The sequence below is a fragment of the Bos grunniens genome, chromosome 22 (genome assembly GCF_055505025.1).
Source record: "Bos grunniens cultivar Pamir isolate PY7600 chromosome 22, Bosgru_T2T1.0, whole genome shotgun sequence".
Classification (NCBI taxonomy): Eukaryota; Metazoa; Chordata; class Mammalia; order Artiodactyla; family Bovidae; genus Bos; species Bos grunniens.
In genome coordinates, this window is record NC_141186.1 from 50935248 (window position 1) to 50952802 (window position 17555).

Consider the following 17555-nt stretch of genomic DNA (forward strand, 5'->3'; position numbering starts at 1 on the left):
CTGCTGGGTGGGCTGGGCCAGCATCACCTTGGGTCACAGTGGGAATCCCTCCATGTTGGAGATAGCTGTGAGGTGGCAAAAAGATTGAGAGGGGTGTCAGCATAGGCCCAGAGAAAGTTCTAGAAATGAGCAAACAGTCCCTTCCCTTGCCCCACGATCAGCATCACGGGGTGAGGATCTGGGCCTGGATAGGGGGGCTGGCCCAAGGTAACACTGCCCTGGCTCTCCCTTGGCCCCATGTAGATGGCCATCCAGGTTAGGCCTCTTGAAGCTTGGTCATCTGCCTTGCTCACCTTGGTAATCTGGCAAACCTCTGACCTCCACCTCTGGCTGGCAGACCCAGCCCCAGAAGAAACAGTCCAAATGAAGCAAGGACACCTTGGAAGGGTGGCCAGAATGGAGGCGACAGACTTCATGCCTAGAGCTCAGAACAGCCCCTGCAGCGGCCTGCTTACCCGAGCCCAGAGGCCCAGCCCTCAGCAGAGTGTGTCGACTGTGGTCACAGGCTCCCTGGGGCCTTGTTCCTTCCCACACTTACTCCTCACAGAGGCAGCCAGGCTGCAGAAGGGGTGCCCCAGTTGGCCCTCTTGCTCCTGGCTCTGCTATAGCAGGCAGCGGGGGAGGGAGGTGGGGGAGGCAGAGGCATGTGAGGGAACAGCTAAAAATAAACACCTGACCTGGTAGCTGGAGGCCCTTCCCGAGCCCCTTGGGGGTGGGGGGAGAAGGGTATAGGGCATTGGGACCATTAGAAGGGGAGCCAGAGGGAGACCTGGCCAAGGCCCAAGTCTTCTGGAGGATGGGAGGCTGGCCGTGCCTGGGGGTGGGAAGAAGCTGGAACTGCAGCCCTGAATCCTCTGTTTGTGCTGCTCGCATCTCTGGCCCTCACTTGCCCCTACTCCACCACCACCCCTTCATTCCCTGTTCATTCATTCCCTCTCCCCATTTAGTGTCTACCCCTCATTCATTCATTCACTTGCGTGTTCTCTGTCATACTCTCCGTCACCCAGCCCCAGCTTTGAGGAGCTGCTTGCTTGCTCTTTTCCTACCCCCTTTGGCAAGTGGGCTGGGGATGATCTGGGACCTGGGGATAGACAATGGGAGGCTCTGATGACCATGTCGGCTTTGCCTCCCTCTGTCCAGTGCCTTTCCGGGGGCAGGAAGGCAGCAGCCCCCAAGGGCAATCACCATCTCACGCGCTACCCTTCGGACGGAGCTAGGTGGGTTCGGGGCGAGGCAGGGGACGTTGAGTTGTCAGAGAGTTGGTAGGGAACCCCCGGCAGGCATGTGAGACCTCCTACCTTCCAGAATCACTAGCTGCTGTGCCTCGTGGGCCGAGAGAGCCCAGCGCGCCTCCTCCCCACACTGTGCCTGAATGACCCTGCTGAACACAGTCTCTCTGCAGGTATTGCTGGCTGAGGTGTCCACCTGGTTACAGTGACACTGGGCTGGCTGCCTAGCCCAACGTATCCCCAGTCCTACTGCAAGACCCGGGACAGCCAATGAGAACTCCTGAGACAAGGATGCCCAGAGGTTAAAAAAATAAAAGCCCAAGAGTGGCACACTGGACCACAGGCATGGCCATTACTGGGCTGCTGCTCCTCTCCTGACTGTGGCCTCTGCCTCCAATAAGAGGAATCCTTGCTGAGAGCCCCAAGGTGTGCCTTCACAGTTGGGTTGCCCTCTACTCACGCTGCAACAACAAATGTGTTCGTTCCCTGGGGCCAAACCTGATGAAACAAGGGGCTTGCACTGGCCACAGGCTCAATTCACACTCAGGCAGTCGGGGCTGGTAGGGACTTTCTTGTCCCTGCAGAGACTTCCTTTTCGGACACTCTGGTTCCAACCTCCTGGCTGAAGGGCTGCCTGTGTGCTGGACCTCGCACAAGGGTCTGAGGCATGGCATTTCACCGGTTCTCACAGAAACCTAAGAGAGAACGCTATGGCTCCCATTCCGCGTGGAGGAAATGAGGCTCCCTGAGATCTATTCCCAGAGGCAGACTGAGGCATGTGTAGAGCAGAGGTAGCCCCCTCCCCCAGCCCCTTCCACATCACAGGCGCCAGGCCCTCTGCCACGGGAAGGTCTGACTTCTCAAGGCCATGGCTGCTAGTTCAGCAATTATAATAAAATAAGAAGCTGGCGGCATTACTGTAACTATTCCGATTGCACTAATTTCTTCACAAACCCTATTTTGAACCGAAAGCCAATTAAAAATTAAGCCAGAGGGTACTATTATCCTTCAAAAAGATAAATAGGTAAAAAAAATTTGGAATCAACAACTCTTAATTATGAAATGACTCACTAAGTAGCACTATGGTTAATTTTTCGGAGGAAATTTCAAAGGGAAAAGAGATCTAGCTTTTCAATGCCACCTCCATTGTGTGCTCTGGACTCCCTCTGGAGAAAGAAGGTGGAAAGGTTTTTACGGCTCAGAGATGTTGGGGATGGTCCCCACCCTGGCAGCCCAGACAGGTGGCTGGAGCCACAGCAGGTCTAAGAGGCCTGGAGGGAGCTGGTCTGTCCCCGCCAGGTACCCAGCACGCATGCTGACATGGCTCCCTCTGTTCCACGTTGTGCATAGAGGCAGCTTGATGGGGAGAGACTGCCAAGGCAGACCTAACCCTTGGTCCTGGAGAAGGCTCTCTTCCCTACCTCCTCCTGCCACCTCCCTCCCAGGGAGGGATGTGTCTGGGCCACCTGCTGAGAAACCAAGAGCCTCTTACCAAGAATACACAGGGAAACACAAAACTGCTCCAAGAGCCAAGCGGCCATTCGCTGAGACAACACCAAAGATGGCCCACTGAGGACAGGCAACAGTGCTGGTGGGAAAGGCGGGGGAGGGGGACACACCAAGCACCAGTCCCTTCCCATCAGCCCCTCGCAAGACCCAAAGAGGCAGAGCTGTGAGAAAACTCTGATCATTGTCTGCAGGGAGAGAGGACAAAGGCTTGGAGTAAGGCCGTGGCTACTGGGATGGAGAGATGAGGCCAGAGTCTTGACAGTGAGAAGGCAGAGCCGCAAGGCTTGGGCCATGGAGGATGTTCAGGGGGACAGGGAGCTGAGGATGTCCCAGATTGCCAGCTGGCACCTCTGATGGATAATGGTGGCATGGTCTAATGGTAGGAACCATGGGAAGTGGCATGATGGCTGCCCATCCACACTTCCCCAGGAGCAGCCCCGGGCCCTCTGGGGATAGCAGCTTTAAGCAACAGAGCCTTGAGGAGAAATGAGTCAGAGAAGCTGGGCAACCTCCGGACTGCTGTCAGGAGCACAGGACCAGGACACCCAGCAGCTCTGCCATCAAGCCCATGGAACCCACAGATCCTGTGGAGGCAAGGGTGGCCCTGGCCCAGGAGGAGGCAGTGGGGCAGGATGTGGAGACAGCGGGACATGGACGATGGGGGCAGAGGCTCCAGAGTCCAGGAAGATGACAAGCCAACCTCTCACGAGAGGCTGAGCTGAGAATCCAGACCGCTCACCCCGAGTCAGCATGTGACTGAGACTCTTCTGTTTGGGCAGAATCAGCACTTCCTCTGGCCCGGCCCGGAGGCCGCTGAAAGGCACTGTCGGGAACATTCATCCTCCTGGCCAGAGACAGTTCTGCCTTCCCCTCTGCACAGCCTGCCTAATGAGGAAATGTGGGCCAGGAGGTCTCCTGGGGACAAGGTCCTCTAGGCTAGGCAGCACAGTGGGCCAGAGGGGCTTGGCTCAGGTCCCCCCACCCAGCAGTGTGTGCGTGCCTGGCTCTGACCAGAGCGCCTCTGCTCTGCAGTGGCTCCTTGGTGTCCCCTCAGCTCTCTGGGCCGCCAGGCCAGCCATCTTCCGGTGAGCCACCAGACCTAGGGCTTGGGGCAGCGGCACTGAGGGCCTGGAGGGCCACACAGGCATCCATGAAGAGGTCATCTGTTTTGCTCAAGCCACCCCTCCCTGCATGTTGGAAAACATGGCCTCTCGCAGCCAAAGTTATTCTCATTATCGAGCTGCTCCCATGGAGGCCTGACCCAAGACAAGTCAGAACTAGGTGCCACAGAGCCCATTCCACCACCACACACATTCCTCTGTTGTCTCTGGGCCGGCAGTCATGGCACCACACTCTTCTGCCCACCATCAGTTACACATGGCTCAGCCCAGGGGCCCCAAGACTCAGGAAACTGCTGTGTGCCGGAGAAGGGGGCTTGACATCTCCTGATGTGACACAGCTAGGGACACATCAACCTGCCCAGATGAGCCAATCATAGACCCCATGGGCACTCTCGGAAGGGGACATACCCAGCTATGTGCAAGGCAGCAAAAGTGGAGTTCGCATGGATGAACCTGGTGGGACGGAGTGGGGTGAGGGGAGGAGCCACAGCAGCCTCCCAGCCCAGGCTCACCCTGCTCTGCCAGGGTAGCTCCATGGGCACCTTCGGAGCCTCCCAGGGTGGGCTCCAAGCTTCACGAGAATACCAAGCCTCCTGCCCACTTTCACCCCACTCTGCACAGGGCCAGAGCCCTCCAGGGGAAGAGGGACTACAGAGAGATGGGCCCCAACCCCAGTACTCCCTCAGACTTCCCTCTGGGTAAGAAGAACATCTCTGAGCATCTCCACAAATAGCTCCATGGACAGCCAGGCCCTGCCAGGGATAATCTGTGGACCAAAGGTTATGGCATTGACAAGTAAACATTAACACCCATGACCTCGGAAGAGGAAATGAAGGGAGGACATTGCCTGGCTGGGCTGTCGTGCTATGAGGAAGCCTTCTGCCCGGCCCTGGGCATGGGGGCATAGCCCACTGCCTAACTTCCCTTCAACCCCTGTGAGGGTCACAGACAGTGGGCAAGGTGGGACCTCAGGCCCTTCTTGCATGCACAGGGGTGACTGGAATCTTCCATCAGGGCCATGCCCATGATAGCTGGGAATGGGGAAGCCAGCACAGGGCCTCCTAAGCCTGGTTACCTTTGGGACCAGCCTCAGGCACTGGTCAGCTGGTCAGAGACAGTGGACACCAGGACTCCATTCACTGCACCACTTAACTCTCAGAGTGGAAGGAGAGGCTGGGGCCAAGGCCAGATAAGGGAGTGGAGCCCTGCTGCAGCGATAGGGACAGTCCCGTGACTGCTCCAGAATCAGCTTTCTGCCACCCTTTCTGACTCTGATGCCCTCCTTCACCCCAGGCTCAGCCCCTCACCAAGGCCCAGAGGAACCTGCTTGGTCCAGCTCTTACCTCCACCAGGTGGGGCGTCGGGTTGAAGCCACACAGGTTGCACACCTGGAGTTTGCAGGTGGTGCAGGTGTTATAGTTGGCGGGGCCCTTGCTGCCCACGTTGAGCTCAGCTTGGCACAGTGGGCAGGTGGCCCTTTCCTTCGTCGTGGTCTTTGGCTTGGCAGCAGCCTTCGATGCTGCCTGGTGTTCTGTTCTGCCATGTTTTGGGCTGGTGGTTCCCCCCGTTCTCGCCTGGGCTCTGGGCCCTGAACCAGGCTCAGTTTTGGCTCCAGTTGTGGGCCCGGGCCCAGGCCCTGAGCCTGGGGGTCTTGGGCCAGCCTCCTTGCTGGCATCGCTGAAGACAATCTTGGGCGGCCCCTTGCTCGGGGCAGGCTGGCCCTGGGAGTCCGCTTCAGGCTGCGCAGACATGAGGGTGCTCGCCTGGGTCAGCAGCGACGCACCAAGGCCAAAAAGCTTCCCAGTGAGGCCCTCCTGGGTTGGCTCAGCAGCACCAGGCCCGGAGGGCGCTGCAGTGGCACTCTTGGCCGGGGCCTCTCCTGCTGGGGGCCTAGGCTCGGCTGTGGAAGGCTTGATGGGGAGAGAGGGCTGGGGAGACACCTTCCCCACTTCCGGAGGGGCGGCGGCTGGGGCAGGCCCCGGCACTGAGGTGGCCCTGGCTGTCTCGGCCTGCCGGGGCCCAGGCTGTGGTCCCCCTGGGCCCCGAGCTCTCTCTTGCTCTGGCTTCCCCAGGGGCTGTTTGGCTGGGGAGTGGGAAGGAGACAGGCCCGGGGAGTGCAGCTGCTGCTGGCTCTTGGAGCGAGGCGCCGTGGTCATGTCCATCCCTAGAGCCCTCTGCATCTGGCAGTTCAGACACAGCCACTCCTTCACCTGAGGAGGAAGCAGCAGGGTCACCAGGACGTTAAGGACTGGGGCACCCACGGCCCAGGTCCTCGCAGCCCCCAGCAGCCAGGGCCAGCTCCTCGCACAGGCAGGAGCACCAAGCCTGGGACAGGTGTTTCTGGGCTGCCAGGTACACGGAGATGAACGGAGGCACTCACACACCCCCCAGCCCCAAACTGCCGACCCACTGCCGGCCACAGTCCTCCCCACACCCACTGGCTGTACCTGGGTACATCGTGCGTCTCCACATCCCACCTCGCCAACCCACGCTCCCATCCTCCTGGTTGGATGACCCCTCGTTGTGCATGCTAAGTCACTTCAGGCATGTCTGACTCTTTGCGACCCCATGGACTGTAGCCCGCCAAGCTCCTCTATCCATGGGATTCTCCAGGCAAGAATATTGGAGTAGGTTGCCCTTTCCTTCTCCAAATGATCTTTCCGACCCAGGAATCAAACCCATGTCTCCTGTGTCTCCTGCACTGGCAGGTGGATTCTTTACCACTAGAGCCACCTAAGAATAGCCTCCAACTGCTCACTCTCTTTCCCCTGCTGCCTGCTTCAGGTCACTCCCACAGGGCAGCAGAGTGATCTTTTAAAACGTATATCAGGACAGACCGCATGGCCCTAGAACAAGTGCCTGGTATGCAACAGGCACTCAATAAAAACTTGCAGAATGAATAAAGGAGTGAAGAATAGTAGGTGGGAGAGGGAGGAAAAGAAAACAAAAAGAAACCATGATCCCTGTCCTTGAGGAGCTCACAGTCTTGCTGAGGAGAAAAGATACAAATGAAACTTCTTGAGAGCAAAATAAATGAGGGCAAAGTGATACGATGTGAGTGACGTAAGCCAAATGAAAAAATCTTTTGCTTTCTTAAGGAAGACAAATTTTTTTTTTAGGGATAATTTGTGCCTCCAGACTAAACAAGGCATGTGCTGCTGTTCACAGGATGGATGTGTCATTTCTCTCTGTCATTAGCTCCTTCCCAAGGAGAGCAGGCTCACATTTGGGTTGAGCCAATCACTGGCTTCAGCCAGGGTTGCAGGGATGGGCACATGACCTTGCAAACAGGGCCAATCAGTGCCCTTCCATATTTCAGGGTGAATGAACAGTAGGAGATAGCGTCACTCATCAGAAGGACGTAGCAGTGGCGTGGGCAGGAGCCTTCTTGCCCAGCGTGCAGAGAGGCGCTAAGAATGAAGTGAAGAGACAGTCAGAAGTGGAGCCAAGACAGGAGAAACGAGCAGACCCCATGGCTTCATTTATTTCTCTGGATTCAGCTCTGCCTTAAATCTACCCTCAGATTCCCAGTTACATGAGCCAATATTATCTTCCTCTCAAAATCCAAATATAAATCAGAGCATGTCACTTACAGGCTCAAAGCCCTCTAGTGGACTCCCCCCTCACTTACCATGGGAACTCTCTTCTGTAATCCAGGAGGGCCCCCATCTACTCCAGCCTATGCCTCTCTCTGTCCCTCTCTCCTGCCCTCTCACCTCAGGCATGTTGGTCTCCTCTTCTACCAAGAGATCCTTTGCGCTCTCTTCCATAACCAGGCCTTTCACTCACCCTTTCCTCAGCCCCGGAGCCAGCTACCTGCACATGTCTCAGCCAGGATCACTTCCCCATCAGGGCCCTTCCTGGCCATATGATTGAAAATCCCTCCGAAGTACTCTGTAGCTAACCACCCAGTTTGTCTTCATGGTACTTGTTCTTTCCCAAAGCGTATGCTACTTTATTCCTCTGGGTGTCTCCTTGCCCTGCCCATGAGCTCTTATTGAGGTGGTCCAGGGACAGTGCATAGTACCGGGCACAGAGCAGAGCTTACGCCACAGAGTCTTGCTGGGGGATGAAGCCTGATAACCTATCAATAGGGGCATGGCTCTTACAAGGCTACAGCCATGAGACTGGAGAGTCAGCACCCCATGGTGTGGAAGGAGCTCCTCCTTCTCAACCTGAGCCAAGGCAGAGGACAAGTCTGCTCATCCATGGTTGCAACTAGAGTCTGAATGCACCACAGTAGCCTAGTTGCCAGGGAAAGTTCAGTCTGGTCCCTGGGGCAGAAAGCCCCTTCTGCCCATCCTCAGTAGGTACCACTGGCCCTGCTCTCTGCCTTGAGGTCACAAGGCTGTACGGCTGCCACTGTGGCTGACTTGGAGTTTGGGAGCCTGGGCTTGGCTGTCTTGCCATGAAACCAAGAGTAGCATCTGAGACAGGGGAGAAACATGCACTTTGGTGAGTACCCCATGGCGCCCTGCATCATGCAGGGCATGTTTTGCAGGCATTCTTTCATTTTGTCTTCACAGTAGAGAAAAACCAAGGTCTAATATGATTTAGCCTCTGGCTCTTGCGGTTACCCAGCTAGGAAGTGATGCTGCTGGAGAGACTGGCCCTGCCAGCCCTGCCCAGCTCCTGAGCTGCAGCCTGGAGCCCAGTGCCTTTCATATGTCTACCTCTTCTTCAGGCCACTGAGCCTCATGCAAGTCAAGTGAGAGGTCTAGAAGCTGCCCTCGAGAAACTCAAAGACCAAGCCCAGCTCTGGAAACCATAAGATTAGTCATGCCATAGCACTGGGTGTGAACTGCCCCGCCCCAAGCCGGGAACTGTGAACTCATCTAAGCGCTTTGAAGACCCAAGGCAGCTCTGTATACTTTTGGACGGAGAAAGTCACAGAGAAGACAATGTGTGTCCTTGGGACTCAGCCCCAAGACTCCTTTAAAGAAGTCATATTTGGTAGGGGTGTCAGGGTTCATTTTTGTCCAAAGTAGGAGCTTGCAGAGGCGAGCTGTTTGGGCTAACCCTCAAAGAAACCCAGGAGATGATCACCCTCCTGAGCAGGATGCCAAGGCCCTGGCCCAGGGCGGAAGCCACAGACTCAGCTCCTGAGGTGAGTACACTGCTCACACCCAAGGTTCTGTCTGTGAAGCATGCCCTGAGGTGGGATTTCCGGAGAAGAGGAATCTGGGAGGTGAGACCCTTTGATTCTGAGACTTCAGGGAGACCCTGTTTTGGGTCCCGGATCAACAAGGGGTCAACAAGGGCCTGTGCTAAAACTGCACTTAACACAAGAAGCTCCCCTTATCCAGCCCCCGGCACCCAGGCTGTCACAGGCGTCTCACCCAAAATAGAACCTCGCCAAGAAACGGCTAAAACGCCCCTCAGTGAGTCATCTCCCAGATGGGCGCAACTATTTCTATCTAGCATCTTCCAGACGGCGAGGAGCCTGCACTGTGCCCTCTCCCAGCCCCTCCCAGGCCCAGGCCTGGGCCGAGAGGACCAGCACACAGGCCTCCTGGGGAGGATGCTGGCTGAGCAAATCTCTGAATCCATAAGACTCCCCTCTCTGGCTCCCCCGTGGACCCCTGGGAGCCTGCTGGGAGGGGGTCATCCTCAGCCTCTTCCTCCCTACTCCAAGATCCTTATCCCACGTTAGGGACATGTGGGTGGCCCACTGGTTGGGCAGGGAGATGGCTGTGCATCACCAGCCCACCTAAGCTATGGATCCATGACCAGGCCTGGGGCAGGTCCCCAGACTCCGGGACCAACCACAGAGAGAGTCTTCCTTGGCTGGACCGTGTCTGTGGCTCCTGGGCACCCTCCTAGCCTACTGCCCACTAGAATCAGAGGGCAGGCCTTCCATCAGTGTGACAGAGGACCTCTTTTAGAGCCTTGTTATCAGATAACTCCGTAAGCCTAACTTGGCACTCGGCTGGGAGATGTGCCAGTCACAGACCTCCTGTCCCAAGACCCAGAGGTGGAGCTAAGGGGACCTCCCAGGGCTCCAGCTACCAGGTAGATGGCTCTGCCAGGTGGTGGCTGATCCTTCTTGAAAGCGAGGGGCCCATCCTGCCATCTCAGAGGCGCAGAGGCCCCTGGACCCCGCCCAGTGGGGGCCTGAGCAGCAGTGGGGGTGGGGAGGCTCAGGGCGGTGTGCTGGTCCGGAGGCAGGGAAGCAGAGGCTCTAGGAAAGTGGCTTCCAGCAGGGAGGCAGTGCCTGTGCTGTAGGAGCCAGCTCGAGGGTGAGCACAGCAAGCCCCGTGGGCTCTGAAGGGAGGTCCTCCCCGGGAGAGCCTTCTCAGCTGCTCCCTTCCTCGCACCGTTCAGTGCACAACAGGGCAATGGAAGTGATGCCATCCTCCAGGAGCCGGAGGCTGGGGGCTCTGGGAACCGCACGTCTGCGTGGCCTCTCCCTCCATGGGGCTCCGGGGCAGGAAGGGGAGTGGGGACACCTTTCGGGACGGGTTTCTCTATCTTTCCCACAGGGACGCTGGTGGCACTGCACCTGCCGCCCTGTGTCTCAGCCCCAGAGGGTAGAATCCAGCCTTGCATGTGGTTATTTGGCCCCAAAGAAGGCTGCCCAGGGTGGGGCCTGTGGCACTGTCACCTCCAGGGCTGCCGGGAAGCTCTGGGCCCCCAGCAGTAATGGGTGCTCCTGCAGCATCCCCTTCCACGGCGCCATCAGCAAGGAGGAAGGAGGGTGGCACACGTCACGTGGCCCACCTTCCTGCGGAGAGCAGCCGCTTGCCTCGGAGCCCAGCCCTCCCAGGGAGAGCAGGCAGGCTGCGTGTCGGATCACTGCACTGACATCATACCTGATGCTGCATTCACGCCTTTTTCCATTTTGGTACAAGCTGAAACATCACAGAAGCGGGTTATAAATGAGCCCTCCCTGCTGGTGCCAAGTCCAGAGGCTCCTGGGAGGGCCCCACTGGCCAGTATGATGCCATGCCCTTCCGGGCTGTGAGTCATGGGCCAGGCCGCGACTGGAGGCATGCAGCCCACTGTGGGCCAGGGACGGGGGCAGGACTGTGTGCTCACACTGCCCACGGCATCAACACGTCACCTGCCTCATCCAGCATCCGACTGTCTCAAGTCTGCCACTAAACTGATTCCCCTGTCAACTGGTTGACCTCAGGCCTAGAGGTGGGCACCACAGGGTCCCACAGGACAGGGCACGTTGGCCCAGAGCCTGTTCAGCCAGGCCTGGCCCACAGGGGAGGTCCGTGCCAATGTCATTGGGTCAGGACCCTGAGAAAGGTCCTCGGAACCTGCCTAGCATCCGAGGCCAGGATTTGGGTAGTGGAGGCTGAACCCAATTGCTGCTTGGTGCTGGAAGGCCTCACTAGCCTGAAGCTCCATGAAAGGGAGAGAGTTTATACCTTGCTGGTCCTTCCCCACCTCCCAAGAGCCCTCAACTCCCCCGGTCCTACACCAGATGGCCCCCCTCCCTCCCAGGCCTATCTTCTCTGCGCTATATATTCATTCTCAGATAATTTTACAGCCTCCTCTCATAGCTAAAGTTAGGTGTGCCACGCCTGATGGCCGCAGCAGTGAAAAACCCCCTCTCCTGCACAGCAGCCTCATCGGTCTGCCCCAGTGACTCTAGCCTCCACCTCGCAGTGATCCAAGCGAGACAACCGAGAGGCCCAGCTCCTGGGACCAGGGCTGGTAGGGCTAGCTGCCCAGGGCTGGCTGAAGCTTCAGGGCATTTCCCTATTGACTCAGAGATGGTTTGGGTCAAAGTGGCTACTGCCAAGCAAACCCACCCAGAAGGGACAAAGGCCACCTAGAGGTCCTTTCACATCCCCTCTGCTTGGAGGTGGAACAGGGAGGGCTAGGCCCAGGAAGAGAGGAAGACACCTTAGCCGCTCCGCAGCCCACCGCTGATCCATGTCCTTCTAACACCTGCTCCTCTTTCCTCACGGCCTGGGCGGGTGGCAAGGTGACCAGGAAGGAACGGAGGGAACGGGGCAAGTCTGGAGGCTGCGGCAGAGGGATCCAGGCTGCACTCACAGCACCACCCCCAGGCCATCTGGTGGCCCGGCCCTCGCCGCCGGAAAGAGTGGGATGCAGTCAGGAGAGGAAGAGGCTTGTGGCCACTGCGTCTCTCCCTCCCTTCTCCACACCACCCACCCTGGGTACATACCTAAGCCCAAGGTTTGCCAGGGGGGTGGGGGTGGGGTGATGGCACAGTAGCTTGATCTCAACAACATCTAGACCTTGGAACAGGTGAAGAAAGACCGCGATCATGTTTCCATAGTTTTCTTAGAGGGGGCTTGTGAGTGATTCTGACTAGAGCAAGGGGGTGGAAGGCACACGGGTTCCTGGACCTGGAGGAGTGGGGAGGAGGTGGCAGCCCTGCTGTACCCACAGGGGCAGAGGGTGGGCGCCCCTGGGTGCAGGCTGCAGCCTCATTTCAGGTGGTGCTCCAGGAGAATTCTGCTGATTGGAGTGAGACGCAGGCGTGCAGTCAACCCTGCCTCCGCACAGCACTCATTCCCGTGGTGCTGTTCCTGGAGTAAGGACGGACTCCTCTGAAGGAGTTCCAAGCCAGCATGCGTTGCTGGGGCAGCTCCGAGCGGGGCAAGGAGACCCCTGATGGGGCTGACAGACAGGGCACGGCTCATCCTCTCCAGGAGTGGCTCCCACCCCGACCTCACTGTTCCCCTCTACTTGCTGGCCCACGGCCACACCTGTCTGCTTCGCCCAGCTATCAGAACAGGTGTCTCTGTCCTGGAGGAGAAAGGGGTGGCAGACCTGAATACAGAGTCACTGAAGAGCAGAGAGGCGGGCTAACAGGGTGGAGCAGGCTTGGGGCATCAGCAAAGCCACCGAGGCTGGCACCCACAGCCTGCTTCTCCCTGAGAGAAATGCAACCTTCGGGAGGTTATGGTGCTTGTGTAGGAACCCACATCCAGGGAGAGAACAGCCTTCCTGTCTTGTCCCCATCACTGGGCACTGGATAGGCTTAAATGTGAACACCTCTGGGCTCCTGGTCAGTGCGTCCTCACTGGGAGGGTCTCCTGGGGCTGGCGAGAAACATTCGGACCCTGTCAGGTGAGCACCTGGAGAATGGTCAGCATTTCCCAAACTGGGTTCCATAACCGCAGCCATGAAAGCAGGTCTGGGGAAGGCGGCCAGTGACAGCCCTGTCTCGGAGCTCCTGCCTGGACGTGCCATGAAGGGCCTGGCCCGGAGGCCTGCTCTTCCTCTGCAGTAAGTTGGGGGCCCCTTTCCTCCTGGACCAGAGCCTCGGCTCCTCCAGGCACAATGAGGCAGATGGACCGAGTGTCGCCAGGCCCTCCCACTCTGCTGTTTTTCCAGGCACAGCCCAAGGCTGGCTCCCCTCCCTGCTCACCGAAGGTCCTCGGTGTGGGGGAAAGGCTGGGAGGCCCACCGTGGAACTGGTGCTGCATGTGTGGCTCTCCCTTGATCTCCGCCCACCACACCCAGCATCATTCAGGTCCTGCTGCTCTATGAGCCTCTCCAGAGGCTGGATCCCAGGGGGCAGGGCCAGCATAAGGCGGCGGGGGGTGGGGTGGGGAGATTCCCGCAGTGGCCTCTCATCCCTGCCTGCCAAACCCCCTGCTCCTGCGAGGCTGGGTGCTTCTGGCTTCTCGGCAGCAGGATCACAGGTGAGCTTCCCTGGCCTTCATCACAGTGCTCTAGATACTACGGAGCAACACTTACCTAACTGATCAGCGCAGGGACGGGCTGTTTCTAATCACAGATGTAATAATCACGAGTGTGCACGCCTCCGCAGGAAGCCCCCACACTCCAGGAGCGACTCCAAACGCACTGAGTCATCTCCCTACACCGGCAGCTCCTTCCTCGGAATCTCACACTTACCTCTCGCAAACCACACGTCCCACACCCACAGCACCTCATGTCACAAATAGACCCCGACCTGTGAACGATTCTCACTCAGCCCTCCCCCACCCACGTGATCCAAACGGCTCCTGCTGCTGCTAATCCCAGCTGCAGCCACAGCCACGCAGTCACCATGCTCCAACCAGCCCAAGAGCAGAGCTCTGGGGGGACAATCGGAGACTTCCGGGGGTTACTGCAGCAGGGAGGGAGGGAGCCACTCATTTCAGAGGCACGGGCCCCAGCCCAGCTAGTAAACTGGAGCACCTGGCCTCCAGGGCACCTAAGAGAGGCTCCTGGGCTTGGATGAGCACTCCACAGCAATTCAAAGCATCCCAACACAGCCAGGGTAGGGCTGGGGACCCTGGGTCCTCTAGGGCAGAAAGGAGGCCAATCTCATGGAAATGGCCTTCCAGTGGCCTCGGAGTGAGGGTAGGACACTGTCACCATGTGAATCCTGGCTCCTCACCGGCGAAGGGGAGCTGCTCTGCCCCCTCAGGCCCCAGCTAACCGGAAGGGGACACAGAGGAGGCTCTTCCCAAAGCCCAGTCCCCTGCCTCCCTTAACACCTGCTCCCCTCCCCTGGTCCCCTCTCCAGGACCCACTGGAGGGAGGCTGGCCAGGGGTCAGGGAGATTTGCCTCTCTTTGGGTCCTGAGGCTGCTCATGACCCTCTCCAAGTGTGCACCCATGGGAAAAGCTATCCGTAAGGCTCTCTTTGGCCTCCCTAGGGCATTTTTCCAGGTCGGACTTGGAGCAGATAGGAAAGCACCTTCTACACAGGACTGAGCCCAAGCTTTCAGGAGGCGCAGTAATCAGCTCCTCTGGAGATCTGGGACCAGGACTTGCTCTCTACTTCCACACCTGGGAGCCAGAATCCCAGCCCAGGGAAGACGCAGGGGCTGACGGCCAAGGGAAATGACCAGGAAGAGAAAGGGAACCAGGGGAGGCCTGGGAAGGCAGGTGGGGTGGGGGGAGCCGGCGCAGAGGTGATTACCTGGGTGAGGTGAGGGTTGGGGTTGAACCCACACTGGTTGCAGACCTTGTTGTGACACTGGGTACAGGTGTTGAAGTTCGGCTGGCTGGGGGTTGACGTGAGGTCCGAGGTCTTACATATGGGACACAGCGTGCTGCTGGGAAGGGGGGCGATCTGGGGGACGGAGTAGGGTGATGTGGGGGTGCTGCCTCTGTCTGGTGACACAGAGGGGGACCGCCCTGATCTCTGCGTCCTGCTGTCTACCTGCAGCGTCCTGCGGGGGCCGTCGGCCTCTTGGCCTGCAGGGCCCTGTGCCCTCGTCTCCCGGGGGCTCTCACGGCCGGGAGTGGTAGCAGAAGGCTGCTTCGGGGTTGGGGAAGCTGCTCTCTGGCTACCCAGGGGCTCCTTGGGGTCCAGTCTCCGGGGAACACTGAAATGACATTGAAAATGACAAGGTTAGAGAAGTTGCTTGCAGAGGTCTCCACCAACCCAGGTGGCTGCCAGCCGGTGCCATTAGCACAGCCCTCCACCAGCCCAGTGCTAACTGTGCTCCATGCTGAGCCCTGACAAGTGTCCCCACCTGAGCCGTCAGCACCAGGCCATGTGGTCGGCTCAGGAATGTTCCCTTCATTCCCTGAAATGCAGAGTCTGATTCAGTAGGTCTGCGGTATAGTCTGTATTTTTACGATCTCTAAGGTGATGCCTTTACTATGGTCTGCAGACCACACTTTGAGAACCAAGGTTCTAAACTATATATGAATAACACCTAGACTGATTTTAACATTTCTGACTCTTAGACTGCACACCAAATTACATCAATATCTGTGAGGGCAGGACCCTGGCATTAGTATTTTTTCCCTCCCTAGGTGATTTCAACATGCAGCTAGTTTAGATCAACTGCTCTGGCAGGTCTGTTACTTTCTGGCTTGTCTGCTTCAGAGGCCCATATTGGGCAGCTGGAGGTAAGCAGGGGAGGCCCTCGAAGGCCCAGCTAATGCCACCTCCAGCAGCGACAATGGAGCCTTCCTTCTGGTGGTCTTCCAGAATGTCTAATGCCAGACCAAGTCCATCAAGATGGGTGATGTGTTTGTTACTTTTCTGCTACTGTAAGAAAGGACAGGGCCAGAGCTCTAGGATCCAGGCCTTGAGGAACCATTGAGGGGAGTTCAATATGCCTGACCCCCACCTCCATCCGACATGGCCCAGCTGCAGCAGAGGCATCAGAGCTGAGTAGAAGGCAAACCATGAGGCTAAACTCAATGCCCCACATTCCTTCGTTTGACCCCCCTCCCAGTTTTCCAGTTTGAAGAAAGCCACGTACAAAAAGCCAAAGGCAAGGCTTCACACTGCTTCCATGACATTTTATACTTGCTTCAGTGTGTATTCATTTGGGTGGATGCTGGAACCTAGGCAACAGGGCAGCCTGGCTGAAAGTCACTGCGGAGGCCTGGCCACAGCCGCCTGCGGAGCATCCTGGCCTGGCCCCTTCGGCCCCTGTGCCCCCAGTCCTTGTAGGGTCTGACTAACAGAAGGAGACTCTAAGTCTGCTGCCCTTATGTGAACGCCATCTGCTTGCCAAAAAGATTCAGGAGCCCACTGGTAGGCTGTCTCAGGTAAAGCCATTTTAGAGGGGAACCGCAGAGCCCGCCGGGAGATCCACTCCAAGACACTCTATGGTCCTTCCTCCCTTCCAAGGGACTGCCAGGGAGGAGACACACCCTCGGTCTAATAAAGACTCTTCCAGGAAAAAGAAAAAGGACACTGTTAACTGTCTGTCAGCCAACACAGCACACATCCACCCATCCAGTCTCACAGACTGGCCACTTCGGATGGCCAGAGCCTGAGTCTAGCCCTCTGGAAGTCACCTTTGCCGCCAGCTGTGAGGCCCAGTGCAGTGTGGTGGCTGGTGGTGGCTGCAGCCATCTCTAGGCCCAAAGGGCTCCAGGGCCTTTCAGTAGACTAATTTCTAGGTGTCATAAAGAAATAACCCCACTTGGTTAAATGCATCGTTTCATATCTTACTTAAATTACTTGGGGCTGCAAGCTCATCAGAAGCTATGGAGAGCCTTTTATAATATGCAAAGGGACCAGAACCCTGTTTCCAGGCTGGGCAAGGTCCGTGGTTTCTTCTGAGAAAGTAAGCAATTTCTACTGTGTTTGTTTTGCATGCTGTGTGACACGCAGTCTTTTGTGTACACAGTGACTTTTTAATTCAATGTTGCGTCAAAATGCAGTCTTTCTGGGGACACTGTATGTGACCATCAGGGATCCAAATTCAGGTTAACTTTCAACTCAGCTGTGGTGGCAGTGAACAAACAAGCAATGCCCTCTGCACCCAGCAGAGCCTGTGTGGCGAGGCTGGTGCCCCCTGCACACAGGCCCGATGTGTGTCCACACACCATGTGGTGGCTGCAACTGACGCCCGGCAATCGCGACACACACCCGTGGACCCTTAACTCTCCTGTCTCCTGGACGACTCCTCACACCTTCTCCTTGATCTCCAGGCCGCCAGCCACCTCCCTCTGCTCACTGCCACTGACAGACTGTCCACAATCTTGCTGGGAAAGTGGGAGCGGCTGGAGGGGAATTTGTACAACTAAGGCCTCTTGACGACTGTCCCTATGTTTGCCAGTCTCCTGCTCCCAAGGCCCACTTCTCACCTTCATAAATTCTCCCCTCTCCTTCATCATCCTTGCTTACCTCTCTACTCAGATGATTTTAATGTCCATACAAAGATGCTTCTCCCATCTTGAAAAAGAAAAAGGAAATCTGGCCCACTTTCCCCTTCAGCTACTGCCTCATTTCTCTGCTTCTCTTACAGCAAAACTCCCTGAAAGAGTGGCCTCCACTCATG

At 57.4% G+C, this 17555-nt stretch overlaps 1 protein-coding gene across 4 annotated transcripts in view; it reads right to left on the reverse strand.

Annotated features, from left to right (window-relative positions):
• BSN (bassoon presynaptic cytomatrix protein) overlaps positions 1-17555 on the reverse strand; it is a 79802-nt gene that overhangs the window by 24232 nt on the left and 38015 nt on the right. For 3 of the 4 annotated variants that reach the window (XM_086367979.1, XM_086367980.1, XM_086367978.1), the window contains exons 2-3: positions 14723-15131; positions 5203-6069 (exon numbers count right to left, since the gene is read on the reverse strand). In XM_086367979.1, coding sequence (XP_086224105.1) covers positions 5203-6069; positions 14723-15131 — 1276 coding nt within the window. The remainder of the gene's footprint in view (positions 1-5202; positions 6070-14722; positions 15132-17555) is intronic. The other variant, XM_086367981.1, reaches the window with a different exon arrangement.